Source organism: Nerophis ophidion, linkage group LG26 (assembly GCF_033978795.1).
Source record: "Nerophis ophidion isolate RoL-2023_Sa linkage group LG26, RoL_Noph_v1.0, whole genome shotgun sequence".
In the NCBI taxonomy this organism is placed as follows: Eukaryota; Metazoa; Chordata; class Actinopteri; order Syngnathiformes; family Syngnathidae; genus Nerophis; species Nerophis ophidion.
The window spans coordinates 28,721,209-28,740,023 of NC_084636.1; the positions used below are offsets into that span (position 1 = coordinate 28,721,209).

An 18,815-nucleotide genomic window follows, 5' to 3' on the forward strand; every position below is an offset into this window, starting at 1 on the left:
ACCTACCTACCTACCTACATACCTACCTACGTGTGTAGGAATTGTGTTTTCTAAACTAAAGGAAATCAAAAAACATTCATGTCAAAACTACATTAAATATGTGCTTGTGTTTTTGCTGTTGGGGGACTGGCAACAATGCTGCGTATATTCCACTCGAGTTTGTTTTACATGTGGTCAGTGTTTCCAAAATATGGTTATTGTGAGGACTCACCATGCACTTGTTGGGTTTCTCTCCAGAGTGAACCCTCATGTGGATCAACAGCTTGTAGCGGGCGTTGAAGGGCTTGTAGCGCCGGATGCAGCCGGCCCAGAAACAGGTGAAGTCCTCCCCTTTGCGCTGGTCGATGTGGACTTTTTCAATGTGCCTCACCAGCTCCTCCTGCTGTTCGTAGGCAGCGCTGCAGTCGATCCAGCGACAAGACTGCTTATCGTTCTGCGTACCGCCGACCTCTTCGTTCTCGGACGGACCCACGGGCGAAGGTTTGAGTGCCAGGGAGGAGCCAGGCGCCGAATGATGGTTGTGGCCGGAAACGGCCCCCGCGTATTGGTGCAGGTGGTAGGGCGGGGGCATAGTCGTGCGGGGATGCTGATGGAAGTGGCGAAGATGCCCGTTGCGCCCGCTTAAGTGATGATGATGATAGCGGTGCTGCAAAACTTCGTCTTCACTGGGAGAAAAGTCATCTAAGGGCTCTTGCTTGAGGGCGGCCCCCGATCTCTGGCTCCTGTCCAGTAAAACCCCAGTTTCTGCCCCCGTCTGCAGTGTCCCTGACATCAGCACCCCGCTCATGAGAAACCCCAACCTGTCTGAGCCACCAGTATTCCCCAGGGAGGGTTCTCCAGCCCCAGGGCCCTGATGCATGGAGCCCTGCTCCTCGCACGGCCCTCGGCCTTGCTCCACTGATGAAATCGATGAGGAGGACGACGGGGAAGAGGAGGAAAGGGACAGCAGGCAAGCGGCGGGTGAGGATAGCTGACAGCTCCCCTGCAATGAGGCTCGCTGGGGGCTGCCGTGTGGTGGGTGGCTGTAAGGGGCTTCTCGAGGGCAGGGTACAGAAGGTGGGGATCTAGACGAGGAAGAGGAGGATGAAGAGGTGAAGCCACCGCCGCCGGTGTGGCTTGGCGATAGGTTAGCACGGAACCCGTTGACGCACGTGACCATGGACATTTGCGAGGACGAGCAGATGATGGCGGTGATGTTGATCTCCTCCGAGGCAGTTCTGGTCGCTGACGGAGAATCTGCGAGCGCAACACCGCCGGTTTCAGCGGGGCACTGCGAGACCAGCGAAAGGCGACGTCTTTTCAGACTGCTCGTGCTCAGCAGCCGCGCTGACTGACGCGAGCCGGCCGGGGACAAAGCCAATGGGGAGGAGCCATCTTCATTATTAAACGGTTCCACGCTCATGTCGTTGCCGCCGTTGCTAACAAGAGCCACCATCTCGTCCCTCGACGCCCCCAAAAGTATGCCCGGCCGGGAGTTCTGAAACCCCGCCTGGGAAGCGCCGATGCCGGAAATGGTGTAACCCATGGCGTCCTCTTCTTTAATGGCATACGGTAGAGCACTTGGAGCCCGGTTGGCACCACCCAGCGAGGCCCCGGGTAAGGTCCTCTGAAAAGTGGATGATCTGCGGGGTAAAAAAAAAAAAGAGACAAACAAAGAGAGGAACATGAGCACCATCAGCTTAGAGACTGTTGACAGACACAAGCTGGTTGAATCCTTCCAATTTACTTTCATGAGATCATGGCGTTAAAACCAACATTAAGTGACAAGATTTTATGGATGAATAAAACCGTATTTTGCTGTAATAAGAGGATCTGAATGTGTTCTTTTTTTTTTTTTTTTTAATCAAAGAACGTAAAGTGGAGGTGGGTGAGAGGCCACTCTGAAAGGCTTTGATGGCACAATAAGCCCAGCCAAACATTGGGGGTAAATAGGGAGTCACCTGTTTTTTGGTGGCGTAATTGCATCCTCAGAAGGCTCGCCGGTTTACAATGCTGTGTATTATGGTGGGAATCTTTGCCCTGCTGAATAGGGGACCCTGGTCAGATTTCTCAGTGCATTGCTGTGATCCCCTATATAATAATTCCTGTCAGTTGGCTCATTATGGATTTTGTGCAGGGGCCCTGAGTGATGTGAGAAGATCTTTCTTTTTTTTTTCCAGCCTGTCTGATGGTGAATAAATTGTCTTTGTCCCTTCTGCCCCCAACCCAAGCATGGCAAAGGAAAAACAGCAAGAGGCGGCTATAGAAGGCCATCCTGTCTCTTCAGAGGCAATATTCCTGTTTTGGTTGTTGTTAAAACCTTAAGTCGAATTTAGGGGAAAAAAAAGAAAGAAAAGAAAATGAAGACAAGCAAGCCCTATACCTCTAAAAGACAAATATGCTTTCACATATATCAGGAACAAAAACTACGATAAATGTATGCCTCTGCAAGGCAATTACAATACTGCAGAGTGGTGCCATATCTACCACCCGAGCAACGTCAAAAGGTAACTGTTGCGTTCCATTCCGTAGAACAGTTTTTGCCCAGACTGCCTTTTCAATAAAAGGACCACTACTATAGAACTCTCTACCTGACACTTTGAAAGGTATACCGGCAGTTATCACAACAAACAAAATTGTGGCTAGTTGAGCAAAAGTCGTGCTCCCATGTTTAGATTTGACTATTTTTTACTAATTGGTTCTTTTCTAGGCCTTGCGATGAGGTGGCGACTTGTCCAGGGTGTACCCCGCCTTCTGCCCTATTGTAGCTGAGAAAGGCTCCAGTGCCCCCCACAACCCTGAAAGGCATAAGCGGTAGAATATGGATAGATGGATGGGTTCTTCTCTAGTTTCAACTTTGTCTGTGTTATTATTATTATTGGCTTTTATCTAGTTTGCACTTTGTCTGTATTATAACTATTATCATTTATTTTGACTCCTCTTTGCCTCATTCTTTTTATTTTCCTATTTTAATGATGTTAGATCTGTGTTGTTGTTGTGGACAAGTGTCGTAAATTAACTTTGGCTACAAAAACTATAATGCATACACTAGATCAGTGGTTCTCAAATGGGGGTACGCGTACCCCTGGGGGTACTTGAAGGTACGCCAAGGGGTACGTGAGATTTTTTTTTTAAATATTCTATGAATAGCAATAATTCTAAAATCCTTTAGAAATATATTTATTGAATAATACTTCAAAAAAATATGGATGTAAGTTCATAAACTGTGAAAAGAAATACAATGCAATATTCAGTGTTGACAGCGAGATTTTTTGTGGACATGTTCCATAAATATTGATGTTAAAGATTTCTTTATTTGTGAAGAAATGTTTGGAATTAAGTTCATGAATCCAGATGGATCTCTATTACAATCCCCAAAGAGGGCACTTTAAGTTGATAATTACTTCTATATGTAGAAATTTTTATTTATGATTGAATCACTGGCTTCACAGTGGCAGAGGGGTTAGTGCGTCTGCCTCACAATACGAAGTTCCTGCAGTCCTGGGTTCGAATCCAGGCTCGGGATCTTTCTGTGTGGAGTTTGCATGTTCTCCCCGTGAATGCGTGGGTTTCCCTCCGGGTACTCCGGCTTCCTCCCACTTCCAAAAACATGCACCTGGGGATCGGTTGATTGGCAACACTAAATTGGCCCTAGTGTGTGAATGTGAGTGTGAATGTTGTCTGTCTATCTGTGTTGGCCCTGCGATGAGGTGGCAACTTGTCCAGGGTGTACCCCGCCTTCCGCCCGATTGTAGCTGAGGTAGGCGCCAGCGCCCCTCGCGACCCCAAAAGGGAATAAGCGGTAGGAAATGGATGGATGGATTGAATCACTTGTTTATTTTTCAACAAGTTTGTAGTTATTTTTATATCTTTTTTTCCAAATAGTTCAAGAAACACCACTACAAACGAGCAATATTTTGCACTGTTATACAATTTTATAAATCAGAAACTGATGACATAGTGCTGTACCTTACTTCTTTATCTCCGTTTTTCAACCAACAATGCTTTGCTCTGATTAGGGGGTACTTGAATTAAAAAAAAAATGTTCACAGGGGGTACATCACTGAAAAAAGGTTGAGAACCACTGTACTAGATGACGGTTTCAGATATCTATATTTCTGTAACTGTCCCAATTTCAAATAAACCAGAATTAATTAATTTGCAGTATCTATCTAAAACTAAAACTGGATTCACTGGTGATGGTGGCAGAGAAGAGGACTGTGGAAAAACTAGTGAGCATCGTGGATGATGCCAGTCACCCTCTGCAGACAGTTGTTATCAGTAGCCAGAGGAGCCTATTCAGTGCTAGACTGCTTCATCTTAAGTGCAGGACTAATAGACTCAAAAAGTCCTTTGTTCCAGACGCCATGAGACTGTACAACTCCTCTCTGGGGGGAAGGGGGTATAAGGACGACAGGGGATGCAAAACAATAACAGTTTTTTTTAAAAGTGCTATACATTTTCATAACATGGTCACTACTGCCTAGTTCCTCGTTATATTCTTATTTTTACTGTAATAATTGTATTCCTATTGTTATATATTCAATTTTATTACAATTTATAAACCCATTATTTATTTTGTACTTTTTAAATTTTTTCTCAATTCTGTACACTGCTGCTAGAATTAGTATTTTCTTGAGGGAACTCTACTGAAGGAATCAATAAAGTACCATCTATCTATCTATCTATTTATCGTAGAAAAACAAGAAAAGAATGCCGCTTTACCTGGCATCCTGGTGTGGGCTGTCCTGCAGAAGAAGATCAGGCGCTGGGCTGTCGCAGTGGAGGCTCTGGGGATAAAGTCCCCCGGGGTGACCCCCCAAGGGCAGAGGCAAACTCTGCCCACATGGCATCATAGTGCTCTGAGCGTCTCCCAGCTCTGTGTGGTCTCCATTCTTTTCGAGGCAGTAGGCACCGTTACCTGGGAGCAGAGTAGCAGAAACCCTCGAATTAAAACACAAAAAAATGATATATATCCCGGTATTGCTAAAGAGTCAGTCATGTGTTTATTACGGCATAAAAAGTGTCAAAATCCTTAAGCGTAAAAACCACACCCAGGACTAATTTTGTGCAGGCATTCATGGACTCATTTTACGACCAATGTGTCTTTCTCTTTCTCCACGTACGTGACATTACAGTTTTTTTCTGAACTTAGGGACAGGCATTGAATATTTAGCCCACCAACTGATTTCTGATTGGTCACTTTAAACAAACACTTAGGGCTTGAACTAATAAATGTTTGTGTGTACTACAACTGGTGTTGCTACTGGTACTAAAATTATTTTGATACTTTGATACTTTTCTATATAAAGGGGACCACAAAAAAAATGCATTATTGGCTTTATTTTAACAAAAAATCTAGGGTACATTAAACATATGTTTCTTATTGCAGTTAAGTCCTTAAATAAAATAGTGAACATACTAGACAACTTGTCTTTTAGTACTAAGTAAGCAAACAAAAGCTCCTAATTTAGTCTGCTGACGTATGCAGTAACATATTGTGTCGATATAGTACCGAAAATTATGAATTTGTATCAATCAATCAATCAATGTTTACTTATATAGCCCTAAATCACTAGTGTCTCAAAGGGCTGCACAAACCACTGCGACATCGTCGGTAGGCCCACATAAGGGCAAGGAAAACTCACACCCAGTGGGACATCGGTGACAATAATGACCCAGTGGGACGTCAGTGACAATAATGACCCAGTGGGACGTCGGTGACAATGAAGACTATGAGAACCTTGGAGAGGAGGAAAGCAATGGATGTCGAGCGTGTCTAACATAATACTGTGAAAGTTCAATCCATAACGAGAGTCCAGTCCAAAGCGGATCCAACACAGCAGCGAGAGTCCCATTCACAGCGGACCCAGCAGGAAACCATCCCAAGCGGAGGCGGATCAGCAGCGCAGAGATGTCCCCAGCCGATACACAGGCAAGCAGTACATGGCCACCGGATCGGACCGGACCCCCTCCACAAGGGAGAGTGGTACTGCATTAGTACAGGAGCGCAATCCACTTAGCATGTCTTTCTTCATTTGTATGCAGAATATATGCTGACCATCAGAATGCCCAGAATACTGGGAGGAGAAGAGGCAAATACAATCATTCAGCATGCGCCGTGTGGTCTATCAAGGCTGAAAGTGCTCTGCAGGCGTTACTTTGCGTCTTTATTTAGTACGTCTGAAAGGTACGTGCGAACTGACCCAGTTACGCAAAGGACTGTGAGAAAGGGGGGAATTGTGCTGCATATACACACAACGGGCAGAAAATTCCCACGACATTTACCACGACTGTATATTTATATATACAGGCTGTATAAGTATATACAAAATGTTGTTCAAATATGCATTTTCTTGTGTTTGGGTCTTTCCGTGTGCACAACTGCACTGCTGTGCTGTGTGCCTCCCTGCAGAGTGCACAATTAGTGTGCTAAAAAATTATTTCTGTGGTTTTGATTGCGATTTTATATTGCAGAAAAGGTGTTACATATTATTGATGTGTGCTGCTAGTTCAACAACATTGGTCGGAGATTATTATAATATGAATCTGAGGTGTTTCCATGGCCTCAGCCAGTAGTATACGTAAAAGCATCATTAAAATGATGGCGGTCTGCACAAATTATCAATTGCACATGCAGTCCTAGTAGATCACACGCAACTCAGCCACTAATCGTACACGCAATTTTAAAGTTTGCACATGCTGTTTAGGGTATGGTATTTGGATCTTAGTACATCAGGTCCCTACTGTTTCTGGCCACACACAATCAGAGGGAACATGTGTCCATCCTGACAAAGATTACAGTTTTTTGGACAAAATATGCATCGAGAGGAGCCAGATGAGGTGGTTCGGGCATCTGAGGTGGTTCGGGCATCTGGTCAGGATGCCACCCGAACGCCTCCCTAGGGATGTGTTTAGGGCACGTCCAGCTGGTAGGAGGCCACGGGGAAGACCCAGGACACGTTGGAAAGACTATGTCTCCCGGCTGGCCTGGGAACGCCTCGGGATCCCCCGGGAAGAGCTAGACGAAGTGGCTGGAGATAGGGAAGTCTGGGCTTCCCTGCTTAGGCTGCTGCCCCCGCGACCCGACCTCGGATAAGCGGAAGATGATGGATGGATGGATGGATGGACAAAATATGCCAAAAATAGTGCCTGCCTTGACTCACATATGAACTTGAAGTGCCATCCCATTCCTAACCCATAGGGTTCAATTTGATGTCGGTCCACCATTTGCAACTATTACAGCTTCAACTCTTCTGGAAAGATAGTTCCTCCTCCACCATATTTCACACTCGGCACAATGCAGTCCGAAATGTAGCGTTCTCCTGGCAACCTCCAAACCCAGACTCGACCATCACATTGCCAGAAGAAAAAGTGTGATTCATCCAGTCCAGTGGCAACGTGCTTTACACCACTGCATCCGACGTTTTGCATTGGACTTGGTGATGTCTGGCTTAAAGCAGCTGCTCGGCCATGGAAACCCATTCCATGAAGCTTTCTGCATACTGTAGGTGGGCTAATTGGAAGGTCACATGAAGTTTGGAGCTCTGTAGCAACTGACTGTGCAGAAAGTCGGCGACCTCTTTGCACTATGCGCTTCAGCATAGTGGTAGACCTTATGTGGTATACCACTTGGTGGCTGAGTTGCTGTTGTTCCCAAACTCTTCCATTTTCTTATAATAAAGCACACTGTTGTCTTTGGAATATTTAGGAGCGAGGAAATTTCATGACTGGATTTGTTGCACAGGTGGCATCCCATGACAGTTCCATGCTGGAAATCACTGAGAGCAACCCGTTCTTTCACACATGTTTGTAGAAACAGTCTCCATGCCTAAGTGGTTGATTTTATACACCTGTGGCCGGGCAAAGTGATTAGGACACATTATTCTGATCATTTGGATGGGTGGCCAAATACTTTACGCAATATAGTGTAGCTATACTTAAATCCTTAAAGCAGGGGTGTCGAACTCAAATACAGAGTGGGCCGAAATTTTAAACTGAACAAAGCCGCGGGCCAAAGTTGAACAAATTAACCTTTTAACAGGGACCCAAACAAGTTTTGCATTGAATATTGAACAAGCAAGGCTTATATAACTTTAGTGACATGCAAAATAGAGTTTCAAATAATAATAATAATAATTAAAAAAATATCAATGGCATATCAAATACAATTTAAATAAAAATTGAGTGCCTTTTTTCTATTTGCAGCCTTCTGAGGTAAATATCAAAATGAACTTTTTCCTCAGGCTAATAATAAATTTGAAAATAAAGTAATAATAAATAAATCAAACATTTAAACCTTGAGGTAGCAAGAGAAAATGCATGAAAAAAACGTTAATTATTGCTCAGTTTGCTACACTGATTTGCTTTACCACTGAATATGGAACAAGCAATACTTATACAACTTAATAGTGCAAAATCAACTTTCAAAAAACAAAAAAAACATCTATGGTAAAATAAGTAAAATTCAAATAAAACATTTAATGCCTCTTTTCTATTTGCAGCCTTCTGAGGTAAATATCAACATTACATTTTTCCACAGGCTAATAAATCTTAAAATAAAATAACAATGAGATGGGTGGGTTGGGGGTGGAAGGCGGGGTTAGGTGGTAGCGGGGGGTGCATATTGTAGTGTCCAGGAAGAGTTAGTGCTGCAAGGGGTTGTGGGTATTTGTTCTGTTGTGTCTATGTTGTATTACGGTGTGGATGTTCTCCTGAAATGTGTTTGTCATTCTTGTTTGGTGTGGGTTCACAGTGCGGCACATATTTGTAACAGTGTTAAAGTTGTTTATACGGCCACCCTCAGTCTGACCTGTATGGCTGTTGAGAAAGTATGCTGGCATTCACTTAAGTGTGTGCATAAGTCGCATATATTATGTGACTTGGCCGGCACGCTGTTTGTATGGAGGAAAAGCGGACGTGACAACATATTGTAGACAACGCTTAAGGCAGTGCCTTTTAGGCACGCCCCCAATATGGTTGTCCAGGTAGAAATCTGGAGAAATTCGGGAGAATGGTTGGAAAATCGGGAGGGTTGGCAAGTATGAGTATTAGCGGCGAATGCAGTGTTACAGTGGCTCTGCCACTGTATAGTACCGGCGGGCCAGCTCTAATGTTAATTTGATATTGCCTCAAGGGCCAAATGAAATTGCACTGCGGGCCACAGTTTGACACCCATCCCTTAAAGTATATCGGAGTTTCATTTTTTTAGTATTATCTCCAGTCTCCATGCCAAAGTGCTTGATTTTATACACCTGTGGCCAGGCCATGTGATTAGCATTCTGATTTTGATCATTTGGATGGGTGGCAAAATACTTTTGGCAATATAGTGTATGTATAGTTTCATATAACATCTCTCGAGGCATGAATGTAGAGCTTTTAGGACCACACTCAGATATTTAAGTCTTTTGAAATGCGTTTTGTCTTTAATATAAATTGATGGTTGCCAAAAAGGCATTAAGTGAATATTGGGTCCTATATAAGCGGTGACAGGCAGAGTAATGTTTAGTGTAACCGAAGCGGAGTTGTGCCCCTTTTGGTGGAGGAACTCGCATTAATGTTTCCAGAAATAAAGCCAAGCTCAATGTAATAACTCTTTTTGTATAAATATTACTATTACTTGATTCTGTATGTGCTTGTAAGGTAAATCATTAACTCAATGGATGTTTGAGCACCGCACAACTTATGGAGGGATTTTCCAAAAACTTCAAAACCGTTAGGTCTGAGATTTGAATCACATCTGTAAATAATCAGCTGTTGTGGGAGACACATGGGAGAGTGTTTGATACCGAATGATTCTCGACATGTTTTTCACCCCCGCATGTTTAGATGCTCATTTTGTGAAACGTATCATTATATCAGTCAAGTCTTATGATTTGAGCGGGAATAGGATCCTAATGGATGCGTCCAAAACACCACAACATTAGTGAAGAGTCTTAGTGGAGTGAACACGCAGAGATGGATCAACACAGCATATGAGGACATATTTACAGAAGGTAAGCCAATATCCCCATGCTACCACTTGGACCGACGGCGGGCACGTGTCCCCTGTCGCAGGTTTCCTAACTCAATTTCGCAACTACATTTTCTTCTCAAGATGTCATTGACAGTGTCGCCACACACACAGCTCAGTAGTAATAAAGACACTCAAACATGCTTCAAAACAAAAATGAATGAAAAAGGGTGGGGTGGTATGACAAAAAAGTCCAAATGAGAAAAACAAAACAACAATAGCTAGTCACTCTCATGGTAATGGTTTTAATTGTTCGGGACAAATACGGTACTGTATGCCAGAAAAACCCATCATAATAACAGTTTCTTCCCCCAGGCTATCAATCTGATGAAAATTAACATTAAGGAACAACACACGGACACAAAATGTTATCCTATCCGATTTCTTGGACTTACAATGGGCAGTTTGTAGACTTCCTGTGTGTGTTCCAATTTTATAATAAGCAACATTAAAGAAATTCCATCAAAAACTAGCTGGTGTTGCATTATGCCTGATTTTTTCCATACAGTTACATGCATCACTATACTTACTACTAAAGGTACTGTATGGAATGCTTCTAAGATACAAATCCTACCCCCTTGGTGGAAAATAAACTATGTTTCTTCAAAAAATTGATTATCACTGGAGGACCAGAGGAAAAATAATGGCTAAGCATGCTCGCAGGGCAACACAAGAAGCTAACCGCTAAAGCGGGGATCCCAAAACTACGGCCCACTAGCTGGATCTGGCCAGAAAGCGTCCAAAATCTGGAGAGCCGGACATGTATATACATACATACATATACATTCATATACACACATACTGTACATATAAGCGCCCGCACACATATCAATCAATCAATCAATGTTTACTTATATAGCCCTAAATCACTAGTGTCTCAAAGGGCTGCACAAACCACTACGACATCCTCGGTAGGCCCACATAAGGGCAAGGAAAACTCACACCCAGTGGGACATCGGTGACAATAATGACCCAGTGGGACGTCGGTGACAATGATGACTATGAGAACCTTGGAGAGGAGGAAAGCAATGGATGTCGAGCGGGTCTAACATGATACTGTGAAAGTTCAATCCATAATGGATCCAACACAGTCGCGAGAGTCCAGTCCAAAGCGGATCCAACACAGCAGCGAGAGTCCCGTTCACAGCGGAACCAGCAGGAAACCATCCCAAGCGGAGGCGGATCAGCAGCGCAGAGATGTCCCCAGCCGATACATGGCCACCGGATCGGACCGGACCCCCTCCACAAGGGAGAGTGGGACATAGAAGAAAAAGAAAAGAAACGGCAGATCAACTGGTCTAAAAAGGGAGTCTATTTAAAGGCTAGAGTATACAAATGAGTTTTAAGGTGAGACTTAAATGCTTCTACTGAGGTGGCATCTCGAACTGTTACTGGGAGGGCATTCCAGAGTACTGGAGCCCGAACGGAAAACGCTCTATAGCCCGCAGACTTTTTTTGGGCTTTGGGAATCACTAATAAGCCGGAGTCCTTTGAACGCAGATTCCTTGCCGGGACATATGGTACAATACAATCGGCACGATAGGATGGAGCTAGACCGTGTAGTATTTTATACGTAAGTAGTAAAACCTTAAAGTCACATCTTAAGTGCACAGGAAGCCAGTGCAGGTGAGCCAGTACAGGCGTAATGTGATCAAACTTTCTTGTTCTTGTCAAAAGTCTAGCAGCCGCATTTTGTACCAACTGTAATCTTTTAATGCTAGACATGGGGAGAGACCCGAAAATAGTACGTTACAGTAGTCGAGGCGAGACGTAACAAACGCATGGATAATGATCTCAGCGTCTTTAGTGGACAAAATGGAGCGAATTTTAGCGATATTACGGAGATGAAAGAAGGCCGTTTTAGTAACGCTTTTAATGTGGGCCTCACACATATATATATATATGTATATACACACACACTAGGTGTGGCGAAATTATCTGCATTTGACCCATCACCCTTGATCAACCCCCTGGGAGGTGAGGGGAGCAGTGGGCAGCAGCGGTGGCCGCGCCCTGGAATCATTTTTGGTGATTTAACCCCCAATTCCAACCCTTGATGCTGAGTGCCAAGCAGGGAAGTAATGGGTCCCATTTTTATAGTCTTTGGTATGACTCGGCCGGGGTTTGAACTCACAACCTACCGATCTCAGGGCGGACCCTCTAACGCAGGGGTAGGGAACCTATGGCTCGAGAGCCAGATGTGACTCTTTTGATGACTGAATCTGGCTCTCAGATAAATCTGAGTGGACATTGCTTATTACGGTGAGTAATGAATAATTCCGCTGGTAATCACAGTGTTAAAAATAACGTTCAAAATATATAACATTCTCATGCATTTTAATCCATCCATCCGGTTTCCACCACACATGTTCAGGAAGTCGCATTAATGGTAAGAAGTTTTTTATTTATTGTTGGTTAGCTTCAGAATAACAATGTTATTAAAAAGAATAAGAGACTTATTAATCTCTAAAAATCTTGGTCTTACTTGATAATGCACAGTTGTATTCAGTCTTAAAAAAATAAAATTATATGGCTCTCATGGAAATACTTTTAAAAATATTTGGCTTGTATGGCTCTCTCAGCCAAAAAGGTTCCCGACCCCTGCTCTAACGTGTGACAATCTTTGGTACTTTAACTTATATGTGTACACACACACACACACACACACACACACACACACACACACACACACACACACACACACACACACACACACACACACACACACACACACACACACACACACACACGTACTGTATATACAGTCGAGGTTTCTGTAGTTTATCAGTTATACAGTGCTCAATACTGGGGAATATAGCGGAATATACGTTAGGTCAGGAAAAAACACAGAGGCTATATCGTCTCTACAAGCCTGTTTTGCAGGTTTTCCTGCTTGTCAGGGGACCTAACGTAAACTGTATATATGTATCTGTATTAGGGGATTTGGTGGCTTCAGGTTTAGGTCTCTGCTTTTTGCAGATGACGTGGTCCTTATGCCTTCATCTGGCCAGGATCTTCAGCTATCCCTGTATTGGTTCGCAGCAGAGTGTGAAGAGACTGGGATGAGAATCAGCACTGCAAGTCTGAGTCCACGGTTCTCGCCCAAAAAAGGGTGGAGTGCCATCTACGGGTTGGGGAGGAGATCTTTCACCAAGTGGAGGAGTTCAAGTACCTCGTAGTCTTGTTCATGAGTGAGGGAAGAGTGGATTGTGAGATTGACAGGTGGATCGGTGCGCCGTCTGCATTGATGCAGACCCTGTATGGATCCATCGTGGTAAAAAAGGAGTTGAGCCAGAATGCGAAGCTCTCAATTTACTGGTCGATCTAAATCCCTATCTTCACCCATGGTCAAGAGCTTTGGGTTGTGACCGAAAGGACAAGATCACAAGTACAATCGACCGAAATGGGTTCCGTCCATCGGGTGGCGCGATCTCCCTTAGAGAGACAGTGAGAAGCTCTGTCATTGAGGAGGAGCTCAAAGTAAAGCCGCTGCTCCTCCACATCGAGAGGAGCCGGATGAAGTTGCTCATCCTGACCCTCCCTAGGGAGGCGTTTGAGACATTTCCGACCGGTAGGATGCCACAGGGAAGACCTAGGACCCGTTGGGTAAACTGTGTCTCCCAACTGGCCTCGGAAAGTCTAGGGAAGAGCTCGACCAAGTGGCTGGGGAGAGGGATGTCCGGGCTTCTCTGCTTAGGCTGCTGCTCCCGCGACCCGATCTCGAATAAGCAGAAGACGATAGATGGATGGATGAACGAACATAAGAAACAAGTTTAAATATTGTGATGATTTTGGTAAACTGTCAATAGCACTCATCATTAAGGGTGTACCCCGCCTTCCGCCCGATTGTAGCTGAGATAGGCATCAGCGCCCCACGCGACCAAAAAGGGAATAAGCGGTAGAAAATGGATGGATGGATGGATGGATGGATTAATAAACTGAAAATGCAGTTAATACATGTGATCAGTATTGGTATCAGTCGAAAAAAAACCCTGATCGGAACACCCCCAAATCAAACAAATTGCACACAATCTAGAGCAGTGGTTCTCAACCTTTTTTCAGTGACGTACCCCCTGTGAAAATGTTTTTAATTGAAGTACCCCCTAATCAGAGCAAAGCATTTTTGGTTGAAAAAAAGAGATAAAGAAGTAAAATACAGCACTATGTCATCAGTTTCTGATTTATTAAATTGTATAACAGTGCAAAATATTGCTCATTTGTAGTGGTCTTTCTTGAACTATTTGGAAAAAAAGATATAAAAATAACTAAAAACTTGTTGAAAAATAAACAAGTGATTCAATTATAAATAAAGGTTTCTGCGCATAGAAGTAATCATCAACTTAAACGTTGGGGATTGTAATAGAGATCCATCGGAATTAAAAAACTTCATTCTAAACATTTCTTCACAAAAAAAGAAATATTTAACATCAATATTTATGGAACATATCCACAAAAAAATCTAGCTGTCAACACTGAATATTGCATTGTTGAATTTGTTTTCACAGTTTATACACTGACATTCATATTTTGTTGAAGTATTATTCAATAAATATGTTTATAAAGGATTTTTGAATTGTTGCTATTATTAGAATAGTTTTTAAAGATCTCTCGTACCCCTTGGGATACCTTCAAGTACCCCCAGGGGTATGCGTACCCCCATTTGAGAACCACTGATCTAGAGAATTCTTGAATCATTTGTTGTGCCCATCCCAGAGGCACAACACATGGGACAGTGTAGCTCGGTTGGTAGAGCAGCCATGCCAGCAACCTGAGGGTTCTAGGTTCATGCCCTGCTTCTGCCATCCAAGTCACAGCTGTTGTGTCCTTGGGCAAGACACTTCACCCACCTACTTCCAGTGCCACCCACACTGGTTTAAAAATGTAACTTAGAAAATGGGTTTCACTATGTAAAGTGCTTTGAGTTACTAGAGAAAAGCGCTATATAAATATAATTCACTTCACATCCCTGGGTAAAAAAATAAACAAACCTGGATTTGTTTATTTAAACGCCTTCTGCCACAGTTTCAAGAGTTTCATGCAAATCGGTAATTGTGTTGCACAATCATGTTAGCTAACATGGTGATGAAAACATAACCTCCTTGATGGTGGCAATAAAAACTGAGAGGCAGTTTAAGACAGAAAAGCGGAACATTTTTTTTTTTTTAATCTAAGATTTTTTTTAAGAGAGCAGAGAAAACAAGTTAAAGTTTGTGAGAGGCGCACATTACGCCCTGTAACAGACAGAAACATGCCTAAATATAATCAAGCCTCAGACGGAGGGTGAACAGTGCTAAGGTGGCGACACGGGTCACAGCGTCATCTCCAAGAAGTCGGGGAAAGGGGAAGCAAGAAACACAAACAGTCTAAAAATCTCAAAGGGGATTTGTAGGAGCAATTCTGGTTTCACTCGAAGATGCAAACAGGAGGGCAAGATGTTCTTTCAGCACTGGTCTGTTTATCCTTGGGATCAAACCCTTTACTGTGCACTTGTTCTGTCTGTCATATGTTATTGTATAAATGGAAAAAATCAACACACACAAAAGACAGTAGTATTTCTACCATATGATGGAGTCAAAAGTTGCAAAAAAAATATCTGATTTTGATTTATTCCTTTGACAAGTACTGCAGTAGAGTATTTGTGATGCATCATGCTCATGTTCAAGCTCATGATGAAGCATCTGATACCCCTGCTGCTTGAAGTAAGAGCGGCTGTGATTTAGAGCCTTTTAGTGCTAACAGAATCAGTTCTGCTGTGCTCGGGAGGTGGGATTCCTCAAACATATGGTTGCTTGGATGGGACCCAGGAGTAAATCCAGTTTGGACTGAATGAGCCGTGGTAATTGAGCGTTCTATATTTCAATGAGTGTTGTTGTGCGCTCCGTTCAGTCCAGTGAGGCTGGAACCTAAAGGGAGCATCGGGAGACAGCAGCTTTAAAGTAGCAGTGGCGAGGGAAGGTGTGTGACTGCATTTCGCTCTCTCAACCCACCATACTTGAAGGGTTTCTGTGGAAGAAAATGCAAAACCTTTCATGGCTAAAAAGGAAGGTTTTTGCTGGGTTTACCCTCATTGTGATTTAGGGCCTATTTGCAGTTTCATTTGATTTTTTAGCATGTATATATATATATATATATATATATATGTATATATATATATATATATATATATATATATATATATATATATATATATATATATATACAAACCCCGTTTCCATATGAGTTGGGAGATTGTGTTAGATGTAAATATAAGCAGAATACAATGAGTTTCTAATAATTTTCAACCCATATTCAGTTGAATATGCTACAAAGACAACATATTTGATGTTCAAACTGATGAAAAAAAATGTTTTGCAAATTTAGAATTTGATGCCAGCAACACGACAAATAAGTTGGGAAAGGTGGCAACAAACACTGATAAAGTTGAGGAATGCTCATCAAACAGTTATTTGGAACATCCCACAGGTGTGCAAGCTAATTGGGAACAGGTGGGTGCCATGATTGGGTATAAAAACAGCTTCTCCAAAAATGCTGAGTCTTTTGCTTGAGCAAATAGTCAAACAGTTTAAGAACAACGTTTCTCAAAGTGCAATTTCAAAAAATTTTGGGATTTCAAAATCTACAGTCTGTAGTATCATCAAAAGGTTCAGAGAATCTGGAGAAATCACTCCACATAAGCGTCATGGCCGGAAACCAACATTGAATGACCGTGACTTTCGATTTCCGAGACGGCACTGTATCAAAAACCGACATCAAGGAGGATATCACCACATGGGCTCAGGAACACTTCATAAAAAATACTGCCATTAAATACAGTTTGTCGCTATATCTGTAAGTGCAAGTTAATGCTCTACAATGCAAAGCGAAATCTATTCATCAACAACATCCAGAAACGCCGCCAGCTTCTTTGGGCCCGAGATCATCAAGTATGGACTGATGCAAAGTGGAAAAGTGTTCTGTGGTCTGACGAGTCCACATTTCAAATTGTTTTTGGAAATATTCGACATCGTGTCATCCGGACCAAAGGGGAAGCGAACCATCCAGACTGTTATCGACGCAAAGTTCAAAAGCCAGCATCTGTGATGGTATGGGGCTGCATTAGTGCCCTATGCATGTGTAACTTACACATCAGTGAAGGCACCATTAATGCTGAAAGGTACATACAGGTTTTGGAACAACATATGCTACCATCTCAGCGCCGTCTTTTTCATGGACGACCCTGCTTATTTCAGCAAGACAAGCCACATTCAGCACATGTTACAATGGCGTGGCTTCGTATAAAAAGTGTTGGTACTTTCCTGTCTCCCATCAAAAATGTGTGGCGCATTATGAAGCGTAAAATAAGACAGTGGAGACCCCGTGTTGGAATTGGGGGGTTAAATCACCATAAAATGATTCCCGGGCGCGGCACCGCTGCTGCCCACTGCCCCCCTCACCTCCCAGGGGGCGATCAAGGGTAATGGGTCAAAAGCAGAGAATAATTTTGCCACATCTAGTATGTGTGTGACAAACATTGGTACTTTTTTTTATATATATTTGTATTTATTTTCGCTTAAAATTACTCATTTTTAAAAGCATGGCAACATTTATTTTACGGTCTACTCCAGTCTATACGTATCCACATTTTGTTGTGAGGAAACAAAACGTCAAACTCCGTAAAGTATCACTGTTGAAATTTAAAAATGAATGAGGACCACAGAAGAAGTGCCACGCTCTTACGCACTGAGGGAACATTGTCAACAACACCACAAGAGTACAAGATCAGGGATACAAATTGCAGACAGAGACTGGAGAAAGACAGAAGCGGGGCACTTTCAGGACACACCTGGTGCAAATTCAGCACAAAAGAACATGCACAGATGTGCTGGCGCATCTTCCCAAGCAGCCACTGATGTCAGCATGACCAACTAAGCCCTCGAGTATCCAAAAGGAAAAGTAATCCATTGTTTTTGACCGCTTACTCTCCCCTCCCCAAAGACAAAGAATGGAAGCAAGGTTGTTGAAAACATACTCTGTCTAATACTACAGACATCTACATCTTCCTAGCAGTAAATATCATCACATGTTCCTTTCCTCTATATTTATAAACACAAGATATAATGTATACAATATTCAAAGCCATGTAATAATACCAAACCCCTCTGATCTATGACACCTCGTAAGTCCAACTGTATGTTTTTCCCCACTTAACAGCACGCAATACAAAGGTAAAATTTTGCCGGTTTCAACATTTGTGAAAGTTTTACTTTGCTACTTAACTACAAACATTAGGGTTGTACGGTATACCGGTGTTAGTATAGTACCATAATACTAATGAATCATATTCAGTACTATACTGCCTCTAAAAAGTACCGGTCCCCCCAATAAAGTAAGTTTCTTACAAGTATCATCCCCTCAGAAAGAGGTACTTTAAAACATGGCTAGCTAGCTTGCGGCTAACGTCCATCCGCAGTCTGCAGGGTTTTGGCTACTTCCAAATCACTAATCCTTGTCTCCATGAAGACAAATAAAAGTAAATTACTTGCATATATCATCCCTGCAGGACGAGGAATAGCTAAACATGCTTTAGACAGAATAACAAATTCTTTCATTTTAACACAAATGTAGATAGAACATGTTAAAATAGGAAAAAAAGTAGATATTAACAATAAATGAACAAATAGATTAATAATTCTTTTTCTACCACTTATCCTTAATTTTGACAAAATAATGGAATGGAAAATGACACAATATGTTACTGCATATGCCAGCAGACTAATTAGGAGACTTAGTCTGCTTACTTACTACTACTAAAAGACAAGTTGTCTTGTACGTTTATTATTTTATG

General features: G+C 42.6%; 1 protein-coding gene across 2 annotated transcripts in view; it reads right to left on the minus strand.

The window, feature by feature from the left end:
• LOC133543801 (zinc finger protein GLIS1) overlaps positions 1-18,815 on the minus strand; it is a 338,673-nt gene that overhangs the window by 168,937 nt on the left and 150,921 nt on the right. For both annotated transcript variants that reach the window (XM_061888593.1, XM_061888592.1), the window contains 2 exons: positions 4,705-4,900; positions 212-1,622 (listed from right to left, as the gene is read on the minus strand). In XM_061888593.1, the coding sequence (XP_061744577.1) occupies positions 212-1,622; positions 4,705-4,900 (1,607 nt within the window). The remainder of the gene's footprint in view (positions 1-211; positions 1,623-4,704; positions 4,901-18,815) is intronic.